The sequence below is a fragment of the Thamnophis sirtalis genome, unplaced genomic scaffold, assembly GCF_051295495.1.
Source record: "Thamnophis sirtalis isolate CommonGarterSnake01/CBP01778 unplaced genomic scaffold, rThaSir2_p1.2 scaffold_2, whole genome shotgun sequence".
Lineage (NCBI taxonomy): Eukaryota > Metazoa > Chordata > Lepidosauria > Squamata > Natricidae > Thamnophis > Thamnophis sirtalis.
Genome location: NW_028261382.1, coordinates 73195924 through 73213624, shown reverse-complemented (window position 1 = coordinate 73213624; position 17701 = coordinate 73195924). Strand labels below are relative to the sequence as shown.

Sequence of the window (17701 nt, the reverse complement as noted above, 5' to 3'; positions counted from 1 at the left end):
ATCCCATGGCTGGCTGGAAAATTCTGGGAGTTGATGTCCACAAGTCTCAAAGTTTCCAAGTTTGGGGATCCCTGCATTACAGCCTTGCCACTGCTGGGCATTGCTGGCTGCCAAAGGGCCACTGGAGCATTGAAAAGCCCGTTGCCTTTTCTCCCTTGTTAGCGGAAGGAGCTGGCAGATCTCTGGGGCCAACGCTGGTGTTGACGGTGGCAGAGTTCCCTGCCCAGCCCAACGCGGCCTCCCTTTCCCCTGTGGCACTCGCACCTGCCCCTCCCCCTGGCAGTTTGTTGCTGCAAGGGAGGCTGAGAGCTATTAAATATCCTTCCTGACATAATGATGGGCGAGAGAAGGAGAGAACACAGTCCATTAGCATCTGGCTCACCCTGCAGCACCAGCAGGAGGGAAGAGGGCTTGAATTTTTAGATAGGATGCAATGCAACTTTCTGGCTCGCCCAAGAGTGGGGAATAGCAAACAGCAGGCAGGCTGGAGAGAGGATTGATCGGGTTTCCGCTCAGGCCAGTGGACCATGGCAGCGCGGCAAAACAAGTCCTACCCAGACACGGCTGTTGTGAGTATCTTCTGTGTGACAACAATGCTCCACGCCCTGTCCTTTCAGTTGGGAGTGTTGTGTTTTCTTTCCAAATGCTTCTGCCCTTTGCAAACAAGCTGGGGAATTCTGGGAGTTGAAGTCCACAGCAGTGGTGAAATTCAATTTATTTTACTACCAGTTCTGTGGGCATGGCTTGGTGGGCGTGGTTTAGTGGGCATGGCAGGGGAAGGATCCTGCAAAATCCCCATTCCCTCCCCTCCCCAGGGGAAGGATATTGGGAAATTTTCACTCCTGGGGGAAGGATACTGCAAAATTCCCATTCCTTCCCCACTCTGGGGCCAGCCTTGGCTTTATCCAAGGTAGCTTATTGCAGGAGTTGCAGTGGCAAAAGAATGAAAATTGCCCCGTAGCGAAATGTGTGCATCTGAGTCCTGTGCACTTGTGTATGTAGATGAGTGTGATGTCTCCCTTCTTTGCCTTGTACCTGTCTTCCCAATCTAAATCTCTTTGTGCCCCCAGCTCAGATGTTCTTGTTTGATTTTGTTCACGCAACATTCCACTGAAATATTTGCATGCTCATTTGGGTTAGTTTTGATTGCAATTTGTGGGGGTATGGTTACAAAAGTGCTAGTAGAATAGAATAGGTGTAGCTGAGGGTTAAATGAGGGGGTCCTTGGTGTCTCTGGGCTTGGTTGGTTTTCTTGCAGACATTTCATTAGCCAGTGAGGTTTTGTCATCAATGCTAGAAGGGAGTGAGGTTAGAGGAGTAGTAGTAGTAGTAGTAGTAGTAGTAGTAGTAGTAGTAGTAGTAGTAGTAGTACCACCACCACCACCACTGTGTTTTCCTGAAAATAAGACAGGGTCTTATTTTCTTTTGACCCCCGAAAAAAGCACTTGGCCTTATTTTTGAGGAGGTCTTATTATTTTTGTTGTGCAGAAGTCTGTGAGTGTGGTCGCCTCGTGGCTCTTGCTGTGTTGCAATATTTGGGGGGAGGGCTTATTTTAGCACATGCACTCAAAAGCCCGATTGGGCTTATTATTTGGGGAGGTCTTATTTTCAGGGAAACAGGGTAATAATAGCAGTAGTAGTAGTAGTAGTAGTAGTAGTAGTAGTAGTAGTAGTAGTGGGAGGAGTGGTGGTGGAGGAGGAATGTGGCCTTGGTGCTCTCTGAGCTTGTGATTTTCTTGCAGACATTTCATTACCCAACTAGGTAATGTCATCAATACTAGAAGGGAGTTTGGTTAGAGGAGGAGGGGGAGGGGGGAGGAGGGGGGAGGAGTAGTGGTATAGGAGGAATGAGGGTTCCTTGGTGCTCTCTGAGCTTGTCTTTTTCTTGCAGATGTTTCATTACCCAACTAGGTAACATCATCAGTGCTAGTTACAATACTGTCCACCAGAAAGTGGGGAAGGAAGGATGCAAAAAAATCTCCCAGTGCTTTCCTTATACAGGAAGGACTTCCATCTTAAGTTCAAAAAAGCCAACACAGTTCTAGGCTGCATAAAAAGAGGGATAGAATCAAGATCACGTGAAGTATTAATACCACTTTATAAGGTCTTTATGAAGCCATACTTGGAATATTTGCATCCAGTTTTGGTTGCCACAATGTAGAAAAGATGTGGAGACTCTGGAAAGAGTGCAGAGAAGAGCAACAAAGAGGATTAGAGGACTGGAGACTAAAACATACGAAGAACAGTTGTAAGAACTGGGTATGTCTAGTTTAATGAAAAGAAGGACTAGGGGAGACGTGATAGCAGTGTTCCAATATCTCAGGGGTTGCCACAAAGAGAAGGGAGTCAAACTATTCTCCAAAGCACCTGAAGGCCGGACCAGAAACAGTGGGTGGAAACTAATCAAGGAGAGAAGCAACTTAGAACTGAGGAGAAATTTCCTGACAGTTAGAACAATTAATCCGTGGAACTGTTTGCCTCCAGAAGTTGTGAATGCTCCAACACTGGAAGTCTTTAAAAAGATGTTGGATAGCCATTTGTCTGAAGTGGTGTAGGGTTTCCTGCCTAGGCAGGGGGTTGGACTAGAAGACCTCCAAGGTCCCTTCCAACTCTGCTATTGTATTAAGTTTTTTTTTAAATTAATCTCTCCTTGTGAACACTCCCATTATATGTGTTGGATAAACCCAGCCTGCTGTTTATTTACATCCTGGGGGAGAGCCAAGAAAAACTGCTTAACCAAATTAAGTACATTGTAAAAGAGCTCATCCATTGGGGGGTTGTTTACTAAGCAGACCCCCTACACGTTGTTATTAAAAGCACAAATTAATAGAATGGCAAGAGAAGCTGGGATGTTTAGGGCGTGACCCGTCAAAAGCGCGGACGACAAAAGCGCGATCGACAAAATCGCGCCTTTGACGTCATCACAGCGCGACGAAAAAGATCGAAAAATTCAAATAAAAATTAATAAAAATTAAATTAAAGCAAGCCGATTCACATAAAGGTAAGGGTTAGGGTTAGGGTTAGGGTTAGGGTTAGGGTAAGGGTTAGGGTTAGCTTTAGAGCGTTAGCGTTAGCGTTAGGGTTAGGATAAGGGTTAGCGTTACGTTTTTCGTTACTTTAACGGTTAGGTTTAGGGTTAGGTTTAGGGTTAGGTTAAGAGTTAGGGTTAGGGTTAGGTTTAGGGTTAGGTTTGGGGGGGTTAGGGGAAGGTTTTAGCTTTATTTTTACATTTTTTCGATCTTTTTCGTCGCGCTGTGATGACGTCACAGCGCGCTTTTGTCGAGCGCGATTTTGTCCTACGCGCTTTTGTGGTGGAACCGTTTAGGGAGGAAAAGCTGCCGTTTAGATTTAGACTTAGACTAACTTTATGGACACTTGAAATCTACACTGATCGGCATCAGTTAAAAGGAGATTTTGTTGCATTTTTTTCAACCTGGCGCTCTTTGCTGGCTAAGGACACCGTTGTGAGGTTGGGACGTTAAGTGGCTGCCCTTGCTAATGAAAGTGGGGTGGGGAGGATGCATTAGCAAACATTCTTTCAGAGAGCCTCTCTAAATATCCCAGAAAAGGAAGTGAAATAGGAGCTGAATATAAAACCAAAGCTCATCTTCAAGACCTCGGAGGAGCAACTGCAGCTGTTTGCATGCAAGGATATTGGATAACCCTTCGTCTGAAATGGTGTAGGGTTTCCTGCTTAAGCAGTGGGTTGGACTAGAAGACCTCCAAGGTCCCTTCCAACTCTGTTACTCTGCTCTGCTCTACTCTACTCTATATTCTATTCTATCTATTCTATTATTTTCTACTCTACTCTATATTCTACTCTATATTCTACTCTATTCTATTCTATTCTATTCTATTCTATTCTATTCTAGTTTAGTCTAGACAATACAAGACAATAGCAGAGTTGGAAGGGACCTCACCACCATCCAGACCTTCCGCACAGCCCTCAAGTCCTGGCTATCCCGTCAGGCCTGGGGATAAAGATCGTAATCTGTCCCCACCCGAATGATGAATGAATGTTGTGTACTATTTTTACTCATGTATTGTTTCATGTTTACTGTTTTGTACCCCCTTCCCCATATTTTGTAAGCCGCCCTGAGTCCCCTCAGGGAAAAGGGCGGCCTATAAATAATAATAAAACTAAAACTAAACTAAAACTAAACTAAACCTTGGAGGTCTTCTAGTCCAACCCCCTGCCTAGTCTACAGTCTAGTCTATTCTATATTCTATATTCTATATTCTATATTCTATATTCTATATTCTATATTCTATATTCTATATTCTATATTCTATATTCTATATTCTATATTCTATATTCTATATTCTATATTCTATATTCTATATTCTATATTCTATATTCTATATTCTATATTCTATATTCTATATTCTATATTCTATATTCCATCCCATTCTATATTCTATTCTATTCTATTCTATTCTATTCTATTCTATTCTAGTCTAGTCTAGTCTAGTCTAGTCTAGTCTAGTCTAGTCTCTAGTCCAGTCTAGTCTAGTCTTGTCTTGTAGCAAAACCAGCAAAATCTGGCTTTGGAATGCAACCAACTGACTGTCAACCAACGAGACTGACACTTCCCTAAAGTTGAGTTAGCAGCAGTTTAGGAAAAGTCATCCCAAACACTTTGGAGATTGTGTGAGGTCACTGCCCATTCACAAATCTCTCCCTATATTCAGTGCCAGCTTTTTCTATCCGTCTAGTCTTTCTTTCTCTTCTCCTGAAGGCCTTCCTCCTGGACCTGACACAGGAAGTGGGTGGCTAAATATAGTGGTGGAATCTTGGTCGTCTCCATTTTGAGAAAAGCTCAAAAGAAGAGTTGCGCTTCTATTTTGGATGCCTGGTCCAAAGGGTCACATCCAGTGTGTTTTATCTTCGGCTGAGCAGCAGAGAGATTCAGCAATGCCCACTTTCAGGGCTAAGTCAATGCCAGCTGCTTTGGCTACAGAGTCCATTCCTGAAACTGGCAGCTCTCGTTTTTGAGAAAAATTCAAAACAATTTTTAAAAAATTGTCATCGCTTCGTGTTCTTAGACAGCACATTACTTGAAGCCCGCTCTTCTTTCTGGTCAACATTTTTTGCAAACTCCTGTAGCTCTGCAGATGAATTTCATTCCTTTATTGGTGTTGTGGCCCACTAGCAGAGCTGGCAGCAGAGTCGAACAGTGAGGAGGTTGGGGAGGAACCTGGGCCAGTCCTGGAGTCTGGAGAAGGCTCTGATGAGGGCTCTGTGTCGGAGGTAGAGACTGGGCCAGGGCTGTATGCCAGTTATCAGCTGCCTTCAGAGTCAGACATCAGTGAGGCAGGCAAACAGCTGGAGCCTGTTCTCTGTGTGCGCATATGCAGAGTTGCCAGATGAAAGGAACAGCTAAAGAACATAGGTTGACTTGGGAGTAAGGCCACAGGTGGGTGATGAATGGCCCCTCCCAGAGGAAATAAAAGGGAAACGAAAGAGGAGTGGAGTTTGCAGGAGACATTAGTTTGTGACTCTCCGAGATTCCTGGCCAAGTTTTGCAATGTCGTCCTGGCAGCTCTCCAAGTCAGATAAGGTCTGTGACTGTAAATCCTCCTTTGAAAGACTTTGCTGGATGTGAATGAGCAGAATTCACAAATTTAGACACTTGGTAACTGACTCATATTTATGATGGTTGCCATGTCCTGGGGTCAACCGGTGGATCCTTCAAGGACATTGTCATGGTCACCCTCTTGACCATACCATGCAGACACCTGTGCACCAGAATCCTTGTTCTTTCCATCAATCCAGGGAACTATGCCGATGGCACAAAACAAAACAAAGAGATCCAAGGGGTACAGAAAGTAGTTAAGGAAGATGACCTTGATGGAAGAATCTAGAGTGTCCAGAGATGATGTTTGGAAGTGGTTCGAGCAGACACACCTCCATAATCCATGAAGTATAAGAAGGGGGGTGGGGAGGAGATGCAACACCATCAGATATGCAAGATAAGAGAAATACCTGACACTCTCGTCCACAATCCGATAGAGTCCTTAGTCGCTGCTTGGAATACAGCGGTGGCGGAGGCTCTAAACCGGATTGCGCCTTTACAGCCTCTCCGAGGTAGTGGATCCAGGAGAGCTCCTTGGTTCACTGAGGAACTCCGGGAGATGAAGCGCCAAAAGAGACGCCTAGAGCGCCGCTGGAGGGCCAGTAACTCCGAGTCAGATCGAGCACTGATGAGAGCCTTTATCAGGACCTATCTTGTGGCAATACGGGCGGCGAAATCTGCGCATTTTGCCGCTCTTATTGCATCCGCTGAATTGCGCCCAGCCGCCTTGTTTAGAATAGCCTGCTCCCTCTTGAAAGGGAGGGATGCGGACGACCCTTTACAAGGTAGGGCTGAGGAATTTGTTCAGTTTCTAACGGATAAAGTCACTCGGATTTGGACAGATCTGGACTCCAATTGCACGGTACCAGCTGAGGTACTGGGGGAACGTCTTGAGCGAATTTTATGGAGCGAGTTTCAACTTGTCGCTCCTGAGGAAGTGGACAAGGCCATGGGAGCGGTGAGTGCCTCCACCTGTATACTGGACCTGTGTCCCTCCTGGCTGGTCTCGACCAGCAGGGAGGTGACATGTGGCTGGATCCAGATGATAGTTAACACCTCTCTCCGGGAGGGGTCCTTCCCACACCTCCTAAAGGATGCGGTGGTGAGACCCCTCCTGAAGAAACCTTCTCTGGATCCAGCCATCTTGAGTAACTATCGTCCAGTCTCCAACCTCCCCTTTGTTGGGAAGATTATTGAGAAAGTGGTGGCCTCTCAACTCTGATGGTCCTTGGATGAAACCGATTATCTGGATCCCTTTCAATCTGGTTTCAGGCCTGGTTACAGCACGGAAACTGCTTTGGTCGCACTGATCGATGATCTCTGGCGAGCCAGGGATAGGGGTCACTCCTCTATGCTTGTGCTCCTTGACCTCTCAGCGGCCTTCAATACCATTGACCATGGTATCCTTCTGCGACGGTTGCGGGAGGTGGGAGTGGGAGGCACCGTTCTTCGGTGGTTTTCCTCCTACCTCTCGGACAGGTTGCAGTCGGTGTTGGTCAGAGGGCATAGATCAACCCCTAGACCCCTCAAGTATGGGGTGCCACAGGGTTCGGTCCTGTCCCCCCAACTATTTAACATCTACATGAAGCTGCTGGGTGAGATCATATGCCGGCACGGGATTAAATATCACCAATATGCGGACGATACACAGTTGTATCTGTCCGCCCCGTGCCAACTCAGTGAAGCGGTAGAAGTGATGTGCCAGTGTCTGGAGGCTGTCAGGGTCTGGAAGGGAACGAACAAGCTGGCGCTCAATCCTGACAAGACCGAGTGGCTATTGATGCTCCCTCCCAAAGATGGTCCAGCTATTCCATCTATCAGCCTGGGGGGTGAAATTATAAGCCCCTTAGAGAGGGCCCGCAATTTGGGAGTCCTCCTGGATCCGCAGCTGACTTTAGAACATCATTTGTTGGCTGTGACCAGGGGGACTTTTGCCCAGGTTCGCCTGGTGCACCAATTGCGACCCTACCTGGATCGGGAGGCCCTTCGGATAGTCACTCACGCCCTCGTCACCTCAAGACTGGACTACTGTAACGCGCTCTACATGGGGCTGCCCTTGAAGAGTGTTCGAAGACTTCAGCTTGTCCAGAACGCAGCTGCGCGAGCGATTGTGGGTACACCTCGGTACAGCCACGTTACACCTATCCTCAGCGAGCTGCACTGGCTGCCCATTGGTCTCCGGACACGCTTCAAGGTGCTAGTCATTACTTTTAAAGCCCTACATGGTATCGGATCTGGGTACTTGAGAGACCGCCTCATGCCAGTCACCTCCCAAAGACCTATCAGATCCCACAGATTAGGCCTCCTCCGAATTCCATCTGCCGGCCAATGTCGGCTGGCGACTCCTCAGGGGAGGGCCTTCTCTGTGGCTGCTCCGGCCCTCTGGAACAACCTCCCCATGGAGATCCGGACCCTCACTACCCTCCCGGCCTTCCGCAAAGCAGTTAAGACCTGGCTGTTCCGGCAGGCCTGGGGCTGTTGAACTATCCAGCCCCACTCGAGGTTATGGCTGTTGTAGTATTTTAAACTGTTGTTTTTATTTTTATTTTTTGTATCCCCTCCCTTTTTATTGTTAGCCGCCCTGAGTCCCTCGGGAATAGGGCAGCATACGAACTTAATAAATTGAATTGAAGATTCTGTTATGACAGCCAATTTCAATGAAAAGTAGCTTTAGCCTTGCCGTGGAGTTGATTTTCTGATCCTGTCTAGTTGATGAGACTGGCAAGAAGCCATCTGATGTTCAGATTCAGGGGGAAACATCAATTTTGTCCCCTCCTTCCCTCCTTCTTGCTCCCTCTGTCTCTCTTTCTTCCTCCTTCTCACATAGCAGACAGCCAAGAGAGACAGAACTGGCTCTTGCCAGAGATCTGAGGAGATCCACTTGAAAAAAGGTTCCTGAGATCAGGCCAAGAACCTCACCCAGCTGTAGGGTGGCCACTGGCCCACCCCTCTTGCAGTGAAAGATTCACTTGGCAATGTGCTTTTGGCAGTGTGGTAGAAAATCTACCTCTGACCTGAGAGGAGGGAATCTTCTGAGATGCGTACAGAAGTAACTGGAAGTAGCTGGAAGCCATCTTTTATGTTTGGGCCTTCAGGCCTGCCAATTTCTACTGTGGGAAAATGGGAGGGGGGATTATACAGAGTGTGGGTGATATGTAGCCATAATAAAGTTCTTTCTCAGAAAGTCAAGGTCATCTGGCCCTGCAGCTGTGATGTGGTGACTGGGAGACATCTCCTGGTTCGGATAGTACCTGATTGGGCCATGAGACAGATATGTGGGTGCTGGGCAGGGAACTGGACTTACTATTGGAAACCTGGAAGCGTTCAGATTCGGGTTTTCCTAGATGTGCTAATATGAGATCTCTAATAAAATGGAACTTTGAGGAAACTCAAGACTCGGAGTCGTCTTTTGTTGGGGGTGTTACTTGGAACGCTGACAGTAACTGGGGTATCAGGGGTTTTTCTACTCCTCTGTTTTACTCTCGCGATACTCTTATTGGAATCAGAACGATTTCCACTAGTTGTTAAAGTTAACTTCCAAGAAATGGAGAGATACAGTGAGGAAGTGGGTTGGGGTGGGCAGGTGGGAAGACCTACTGGTAGGTCTCGATTTACAAACAAAATTGAGCTCAAAATTTCCATTGCTAAAGAAAGATTAGATTAGATTAACCGAGTTGGAAGGGATCTTGTAGGTCATCTAGTCCAACCCTACACCATTTCTGATAAGTGGCAGTCCAGTCTCTTCTTGAAAACCTCCAGGGATGAAGCTCCCACAACCTCTGAAGGCAACTTCTGTTCCATGGTTGGTTGTTCTCACTTTCAGAAAATTCCTCCTTATTTCCAGGTTGACTCTCCTTGATCAGTTTCCATCCATTATTCCTTGTCTGGCCTTCAGGTGCTTTGAAAAATAGTTTGACCCCTTACTTTCTGTGGTAGCCCCTCAAATATTGGAAGACTGCTCTCATGTTTCCCCTGGTCCTTCTCTTCACTAGACTAGCCATGCCTAGTTCCTGCAACCGTTCATCATATGTTTTAGCTTCTAGTCTCCTAATCATCCTTGTTGCTCTTCTCTGCACTCTTTCTAGAGTCTCAACCTCTTATTTATAGGGTGGGGACCAAAACTGGATGCAGGATTCTAAGTGTGGTCTTACTAAGGCTTTATAGAGTGGTATTAGCACCTCCCTTGATCTTGATTGTATCCCTCTGTTAATGCAATTTAAAATTGCATTGGCTTTTTTGGCTGCTGCCGCACACTGCTGCCTCATATTCAACTGGTTGTCCACTAAGACGCCTATTCTTGCTCAATGTATGTAAATAATGATCTTGTGGTGTCAAATTAGAACATTGGATGTTCCATGTTTCTGTACGTTGATTAGGATGAGTTTCTTTGTCAAAAGGTGACTTTGCAAGTGGAAGATTGCAGGAGAAGCTTTGTGAAGATGTTCACATGAGTCAGAGGAAAGGCGAAGGAAATGGAGGGTGAAAGTTTAACCCTGGTGCTGGGCTTCCGTCGAAGTGCGCATGGCCAGATGCATGAAAGGAATGTGGGAGGAGGCTGCAAACATTCAAACTTGGGTCCTGTAGCAATATTGACTTCAGAGTTTTCAGAAATGACATGATAGGTTCTCTGCCTTTTTTAAAAGAGGCATCTGCTGCAGTTTAACATGACTTTTTTAAAAAACAAATTCAATAAACAGCTTTGAAATTTTGTCAGACGGTGACTTGATTGATTGGCGGTTTAGATTTATTTATTTGCTTACTTGTGAGGATTTATAGGGCCACCCACTCAGTCTCGGTGATTCTGGCTGGCTTACAAAATAAGAAATAAAAAATATATCCCCGTATTTTTTGGAGTATAAGATGCTCGCTCCGAAGTATAAGACACACCTAGCTTTTGGGGAGGAAAACAAGGGAAAACTATCTGCCTCTCCCTCCCAGCAATTTGCCTCCTTGCAACAAACAGAAAACAGAACAGACAATATACACTGTAGTGTTACATTTCAGACTATTCTTGTACAGATGCTGTTAAAATTGATGTGCTTTCTGGAAGCATAGTTATTCTTTGCTCTTTAAAAGAAGATACAATAGCACTGGGCCTCTTCAGATCAAGCATTTATTTTAAAAAGCTTCTTCATTTTGTTACATTGTTTAGACCAGTGTTTCTCAACCTTGGCAGTTTGAAGATGTGTGGACTTCAACTCCCAGAATTCCCCAGCCAGCAATTCCCCACACATCTTCAAACTGCCAAGGTTGAGAAACACTGGTCTAGAACAACAATAAAGCAGTCTTTAAAAAAAATAAATCTAATAATTTAATATTCTATAGGCATTTATAGTCATTGACTTACCTCCTTGCAGCAAACAGCAAACAGCCTGATTAGCACGAGAGAAAAAAAACTGCCTCTACCTTCTAGCAATTTGCCTGCAGCAAACAGCAACTTTTACTTTCAATTTTAGCCTGGGCCTCCCAACGATCAGCTTTCAGGCTGCAAGGCTTGCTATAGCCTATTGCAGCCTCCGTAAGCCCCATTTTCCCCCTTTGCTGCAAGGAGGTGAATTGCTGGGAGGCAGAGGCCAACTGTTTAACTGTTTATTTCATTTGTATGCCGCCCTTTTCCCCCGAGGGAGACTCAGGGCGGCTCACAGCTCAAAACAAGGGAAGGGGGGATACGAACAATTTGACAAACAACACAAAACAATACATAATTTAAAAGCGCAACAATCATACCATTCGAGATAGGGGCACGGTTCTTTAGCCCCAGGCCTGTCGGAACAGCCAGGTTTTAAGGGCTTTGCGGAAGGCCTGGAGGGTGGTGAGGGTGCGAATCTCCACGGGGAGTTCGTTCCAGAGGGTCGGAGCAGCCACAGAGAAGGCTCTCCTCCGGGTAGTCGACAGTCGACACTGGCCAGCGGATGGAATTCGGAGGAGGCCTAGTCTGTGGGATCTAATCGGTCTGGTGGAGGTAATTGGCAGCAGGCGGTCTCTCAAGTACCCAGGTCCAATACCATGAAGGGCTTTATAAGTGACGACTAGCACCTTGAAGCATATCCGGAGACCAATAGGCAGCCAGAGCAGCTCGCGGAGGTGTTACGTGGGTGAACCGAGGTGCACCCACGATCGCTCGCGCGGCTGCATTCTGGACAAGCTGAAGTCGCCGAATGCTCTTCAAGGGCTGCCCCATGTAGAGCACATTGCAGTAGTCCAAAGGGTGGGGGATGGGGGGCTACATTCAGTGTATAAGACGCAACCACATTTTCACCCTCTTTTTTTGGGGGGGGGGAGTGTATTTATACTCCAAAAAATACAGTATACAAACTAAAAACCAATGGGCTCTTACATCCCTGGCAACAACTATCAGATAAGTTCCTTGTTAGACTCCATCCTACTCTGGGTTCCCCAGGCGTCTGTCAGGCTCCAAGTAAATGCACCCATCATAAAATGAACCCTGAGGCATTGCTTTTCCTCAAAGAACACGTTTATTTAGATACATCATTTGGTACTACTGGTGAAAAGCCAGCACTAAAGTTCCTGGGCTTTTCACCCCAATATTTTCAAAATTTCCAAAAGACCTAGGAGTAGTCATCTCAAACGTTTTAAGCCCCAGAGCTCACTGTAATAGCATTGCTAAAAAGACATTAAGAATTGTTAACCTAATTTTGCGAAGCTTCTTCTCCAGTAACATTGTACTGCTAACTAGGGCATATAAAACCTTTGCCAGACCAATTCTCGAATACAGCTCATCTGCCTGGAACCCACACTGTATATCCGACATTAATACAATTGAACGAGTCCAGAGGTATTTCATGAGAAGCGTCCTCCACTCCTCTGCTCACAATAGAATCCCTTATGCCACCAAGCTTCAAATTCTGGGCTTGGACAATCTAGAACTACACCGACTAAGGCCTGACCTAAGCGTACTACACAAAATTATCTGCTACCACGTCTACCTGTCAATGACTACTTCAGCTTCAATCGCAATAATACACGAGCACACAATAGATACAACTGTTCCAAACTCGATTGCAGAAAATACGACTTCAGAAACAGAGTGGTCAGTGCCTGGAATGCATTACCTGACACTGTTGTTAGCTCCTCAAACCCCCATAACTTTAACCTTAAACTATATCTACCGTTGACCTCACCCCTTTCCTAAGAGGTTTGTCAGGGGGTGTGCATATAAGTTTCAGTTTTCTCAAGTTTACAAAACATCTGCTGAAAAAAAACCTCCGCATTGGCGGCAGGAAGGGCATCCGGCCACTGAACACTCAGCTACATTCAGTTGCCCCAACTCCACCCCAATGCAAGGGATTATGGGGTCATTAAATGATGACAGGGTCAATGTTCACTAATATCCAAAGGAGAACCAAACCATAATCGTGCCTCTGGTGGGACACACACACACACACACACACACACACACACACACACCGAGAGAGGGGGGAGGGAGGGAGAGAGAGAGAGAGACTGAGGAACAATCTATTAAGTAAATCTGCAGTGGGATCTTGGCATGAGATAATTAAGCTTCAGCTTAAAAAACATCTTTGGAAGATTATGGGTCTTGCTTATTTAATCGGCTAACTGTCTCTTTCCTTTGCTCTCCCCAGGCTGATGCCGCAACCAGCTTCCTCCGCGCAGCACGATCGGGGAACCTGGACAAAGCTCTAGACCATCTAAGGAACGGGGTGGATATTAATACCTGCAACCAGGTAGGTCTTCCATTGACCTGCACTGATCTGGGCTGGGCTGCCTAATGGAGATCTTTGCATTTGGTCCTTCAAGGAACTCAAAGAATTGGCTTTGGTCTCATCTACGAAACAGGTGTTGAGCCAGGATGCTAATAGCAATAGCCCTTTGACTTATATACCGCTTCATAGCCCTTTACTGTATTTCCTAAGTGGTTTATAGAGTCAGCCTATTGCCCCCAACCATCTCATTTTACCTAATTCGGAAAGATGGAAGGCTGAGTCAACCTTGAACCTGTCAGGATCGAACTCCTGGCAGTAGGCAGAATTAGCTTGCAATACTGCATTCTAACCACTATGCCACCCTGACTCTGCTGCTTCATAGTTCTTTACAACACTCTCTGGGTGGTTTGCAACATCAGCATATGGCCCCCAACAATCTGGGTCTTCATTTTACCCACCTGGGAAGGATGGAAGGCTGAATCAACCTTGAGCCGGTCAGGATTGAATTCCTGGCAGTGTGCAGAGTTAGCTTGCAATATTGCATTCTAACCACTGCACCACCAGGGGCTCAGGATTGCAGGACTATAGAATAGCACTCTCATTTGTAAAAGCTATGGCTTCCTAGGATTTTATCATGTGAGACATTTTGTGCCATAAATTTCATTTCTTTTTGCACTGGGTACCAGATGGAATTTTGTTTCTCAGAAATGCCTGAAGTTACACTACAGAATAATTTCCCTGAGCCTAGAGTTCATTCCTTATTCTTAAATAGCACATTAGTAAACTTGTAGTTTTGGAGAGGTTTAGGTTTGGGGAAAGCAAAGAGCCCATTGTCTGCTGCAAGTTGAGAATATATATTTTTGTAATTTGGGTCCCACACTGCAATTATACCAGCTAATCACGAAACAAGGAGGGTATTAGGCCTGCAGTCATCTTTCTTTTGGATCTTTGGCCTGCCACACTTTCTATTATTCTACTATGCATTTTCTATTGTGGGAAAATGGGAGGGGGGATTGTACAGAGTTATATGCTATGTAGCCATAACAAAATTCTTTCTAGAAAGCCAAGGTCATCTTTTGTCTTTACACCTCTGCACCTGACCGGATCTGGATGGGTGGAACTGCCAGCAGAGCAGTGGAAGATTGGACCATGTGATGGACTTGTGGGCATGGGGGCAAGATCTTGAACTTTCAACCAGGTGGGGAAAACCGGGAAGTTTTAAAATTCGGGTTTTCCCAGATGTGCCAATATGGCTCTCTTAAATTGGAACTGAGGAATTTTTTGCCTTGGACTCTGATTTAATTTTGGATGCTATTTGGAAACCTGACAGAGGGTGTGATATCACCAGCAAAGCCAGTACAACTGTGTCCATTCCCAAGTTACCAGCCATTGTTTATTTTTTAATATGATGGAAGGAGAAAGGCTTTAAATGCAGAGTGAGGCATACATTTAATTATCCCATTTATTTTTCTTCTGGATTTGTCGCTTTCAGGATCTGGTTCACTTCTATCTAACAGTTCCTTCACCTGGCCCTGTTGGGAGCCCCCACCTCAACCCCCACTCCTAATTCTGTCTATGTTGATTTCAAATCATTTCAAGAGAATGTCTAGTGCTTCTATTCATCTCCTTTTCATGGACATCGTTCTAATCTCTCTATATAAAAGCCAAGTACCACTCACTCATCACAAAATCTCCAGAACTGTAAAGCCTACAAATTTGAAATTTGGCTTCTAGGTGCTCACTAAGAAAGGATTTTTTGAAATGACCATCAGATCATTTCTTATACAGTAATTAATATGCTGTGATGCTAAGGAGTTCTACTCCCCATCCCCACATGAAAAGAACTCTGATCCAACTGCCAGTTGCCTCACATTTTTTTACCTCAGTTCAAACTCCTTCACTCAGAAGCAGTCTGGGACTCCTTACCGTACTAAACATCACTACCTCACCATCAAAATGCCTACGCCTTCCACCTATGGAACTGCTTCTGGACTCAAGGTGGCGGGAGCGATATTCCCTTAGGTATTTCTATCACTGACTATCACTGATGAGCCAATGGATTGTTATCCAGTTATTATATCCAGTTACTCCTGGTGACCATCTAGATAAAACGTTCTCCACGATGAACTGTGGTCTTCCACAGTGGTGGGTTGCAAATATTTTTACTACCGGTTTGGGTACGGTCCCGCGCTTCTGTGCCTCCCACTGCTGCTATTACCGGTTCGGCTGAATCGGGCCAAACCGGGAGCAACCCACCACTGGTCTTCCAATGATCCATCTATCACCAGTGTTTCTCAACCTTGGCAACTTGAAGATGTCTGGACTTCAACTCCCAGAATTCCCCAGCCAGCGAATGCTGGCTGGGGAATTCTGGGAGTTGAAGTCCGGACATCTTCAAGTTGCCAAGGTTGAGAAACACTGATCTATCACCACTATTAATTGAATCCATGTTGCTTATCTCCTCCTCTTTTCCTTTCCTTCTACATTTCCATGCATTGGGGCCTTCTCTAGAGAGCTAAGTCTTGGCATAATGTGTCTGAAGTAGGATAATTTGAGCCTTGTCCCTTAGGTGAGAACTCTGGATTGCTTAATCAATAATCCATCAGTTAGTTTTCTTAGTTGTCCGTGGCCTTATCAGGAGTCTTACAGAATACAGAATAATAGAGTTGGAAGGGACTTTGAAGGTTTTCTCGTCCAACTCCCTGCTCAAGCAGGAGATCCTGTACCATTTCAGATCCGTCTCTTCTTAAAAGCCTACAGTGATGGAGCACCCACAACATCTGGAGGCAAGCTGTTCCACTGATTAATTGTCCTCACTATTAGGAAGTTTCTCCTTAATTCCGGGTTGTTTCTCTCCTTGATAAATTTGCATCCATTGTTTCTTCTTCCTGCCTTCTGGTGGTTAGGAGAAGAGGTTGAGCCCCTCTTCTTTCCAATATTTCCAAATATTGGAACACTATCGCCAAAGTTCAAAGGCATTATTACTCTTCCAAGCCTTCTCCTTCAGTGTTCATTTCCATATAGAGCAGCAATGGCAAACCCTTTTCTTACGGCGTGTCAAAATTGTGTGTGTGCGCTATTGCGTGCATGCCCACTCAATCTCCCCACCCATCTGCACATGCGCGCATGCCTCCCCCCCATACATGCACGCTGACCCCTCACCAGGCTCCGGAGGCTTTCCTGAAAGCCTGGGGTGGGTGAAAACGGCCTCCCCCGCCCCCCCCCCCCCGACGGCCCCCCAGAAGCCTCAGCTAGCCGGAGCATGCATGTGTGCTGGAGCTGGCGGCTGGCATGCCACCAAATATGGCTCTGCGTGCCACCTGTGCATGCCAAAGCTTCGCCATCACGGATATTGAGTGTTACCCTGAAAATTAAGCCCTCCTGTTTAATTTACGTGACCCTCGCTTATTAGAACGTGATTTGTGTGTGTGTGTGTGTGTGTGTGTGTTGGCAACTTCTGTTCAAAGAGGACCCTTCCCTGTTCATCATGAGCTCGATGATGCATTTTGGCCGCATCATTGCCAAGTTCACTTGTTCCACAGCTTTGTCTCTCTTAGCACATGCTAAATTGAGCCTTGACAGGCTTCCAAAGTTTAGGTGTCTCTGTATCTAAAATTGGCTCTCGGTGGCCCTTGGGTTATAGCTCCTCGCTTGGGCTTGCATTGAATATCAATAATAAAAGATAAAAGATGCCGTCAAGTTGATTTAGCAACAACACAACTGTGACTGGCCTGTGTTTTCACCCCCAAGATGGATTATCATGGAATTTTCCATCTCAAAGGTTTACCCAGATCAGGGGTGAAATCCTCTCGGTTTGGCCTGGTTTAGCTGAACCAGTAGGGACGATTGCTGTTGGTTCTGCGAACTGGTAGTAAAAAAAGCTGTGAACCACGCGATCGTTGGAAGCTTTTTCTTTTTGCTTTTTAAAGCAATTTTTTCCTGCCGGTTTGGGCGAATAGGCAGGAAAAAAAATGCTTTAAAAAGTGGGGGGAAAGCTTCTGATGATTGTGCAAATCAGCTGTGTGCCACACGATCATTGAACCCTCTTTATTTCATTTTTTAAAGCACTTTTCCCTGTCTTATTTTTGGGAGAATACGGTAGACATACTCATCCCTGCAACCGTTCTTCATATCTTTTAGCTGCAATCCATAATCTTTTGGGTTGCCCTGAATTCTTTCAAGCTTCCCACCATCTTCTTGAGATGGTGGCCTCCATGAATTGGTCTTGACCCTTTGAAACCCTTTCATCTCGGCTCGTCTGCATCTCAGTGGGAGAAGGACGTTTTCTATCATTCAACTAAGTGTTGCTGAAAGAAATGCAGAGAAATGGAGGAATGGGAACTTCTCTAACTGGGAGAAGAACGTAGAATAAGGACAGAGCCTGTGTCCTTGTCAGCCTTCTTTTGTATTCAGCACCGGTGCTGCTCATAAGTGAAGCTG

At 45.7% G+C, this 17701-nt stretch overlaps 1 protein-coding gene across 1 annotated transcript in view; it reads left to right on the top strand.

Annotated features, from left to right (window-relative positions):
* ANK1 (ankyrin 1) overlaps positions 1-17701 on the top strand; it is a 202709-nt gene that overhangs the window by 84748 nt on the left and 100260 nt on the right. Inside the window, exon 2 of the mRNA XM_087706092.1 lies at positions 13181-13282. Within this exon, the coding sequence (XP_087562218.1) occupies positions 13181-13282 (102 nt within the window). The remainder of the gene's footprint in view (positions 1-13180; positions 13283-17701) is intronic.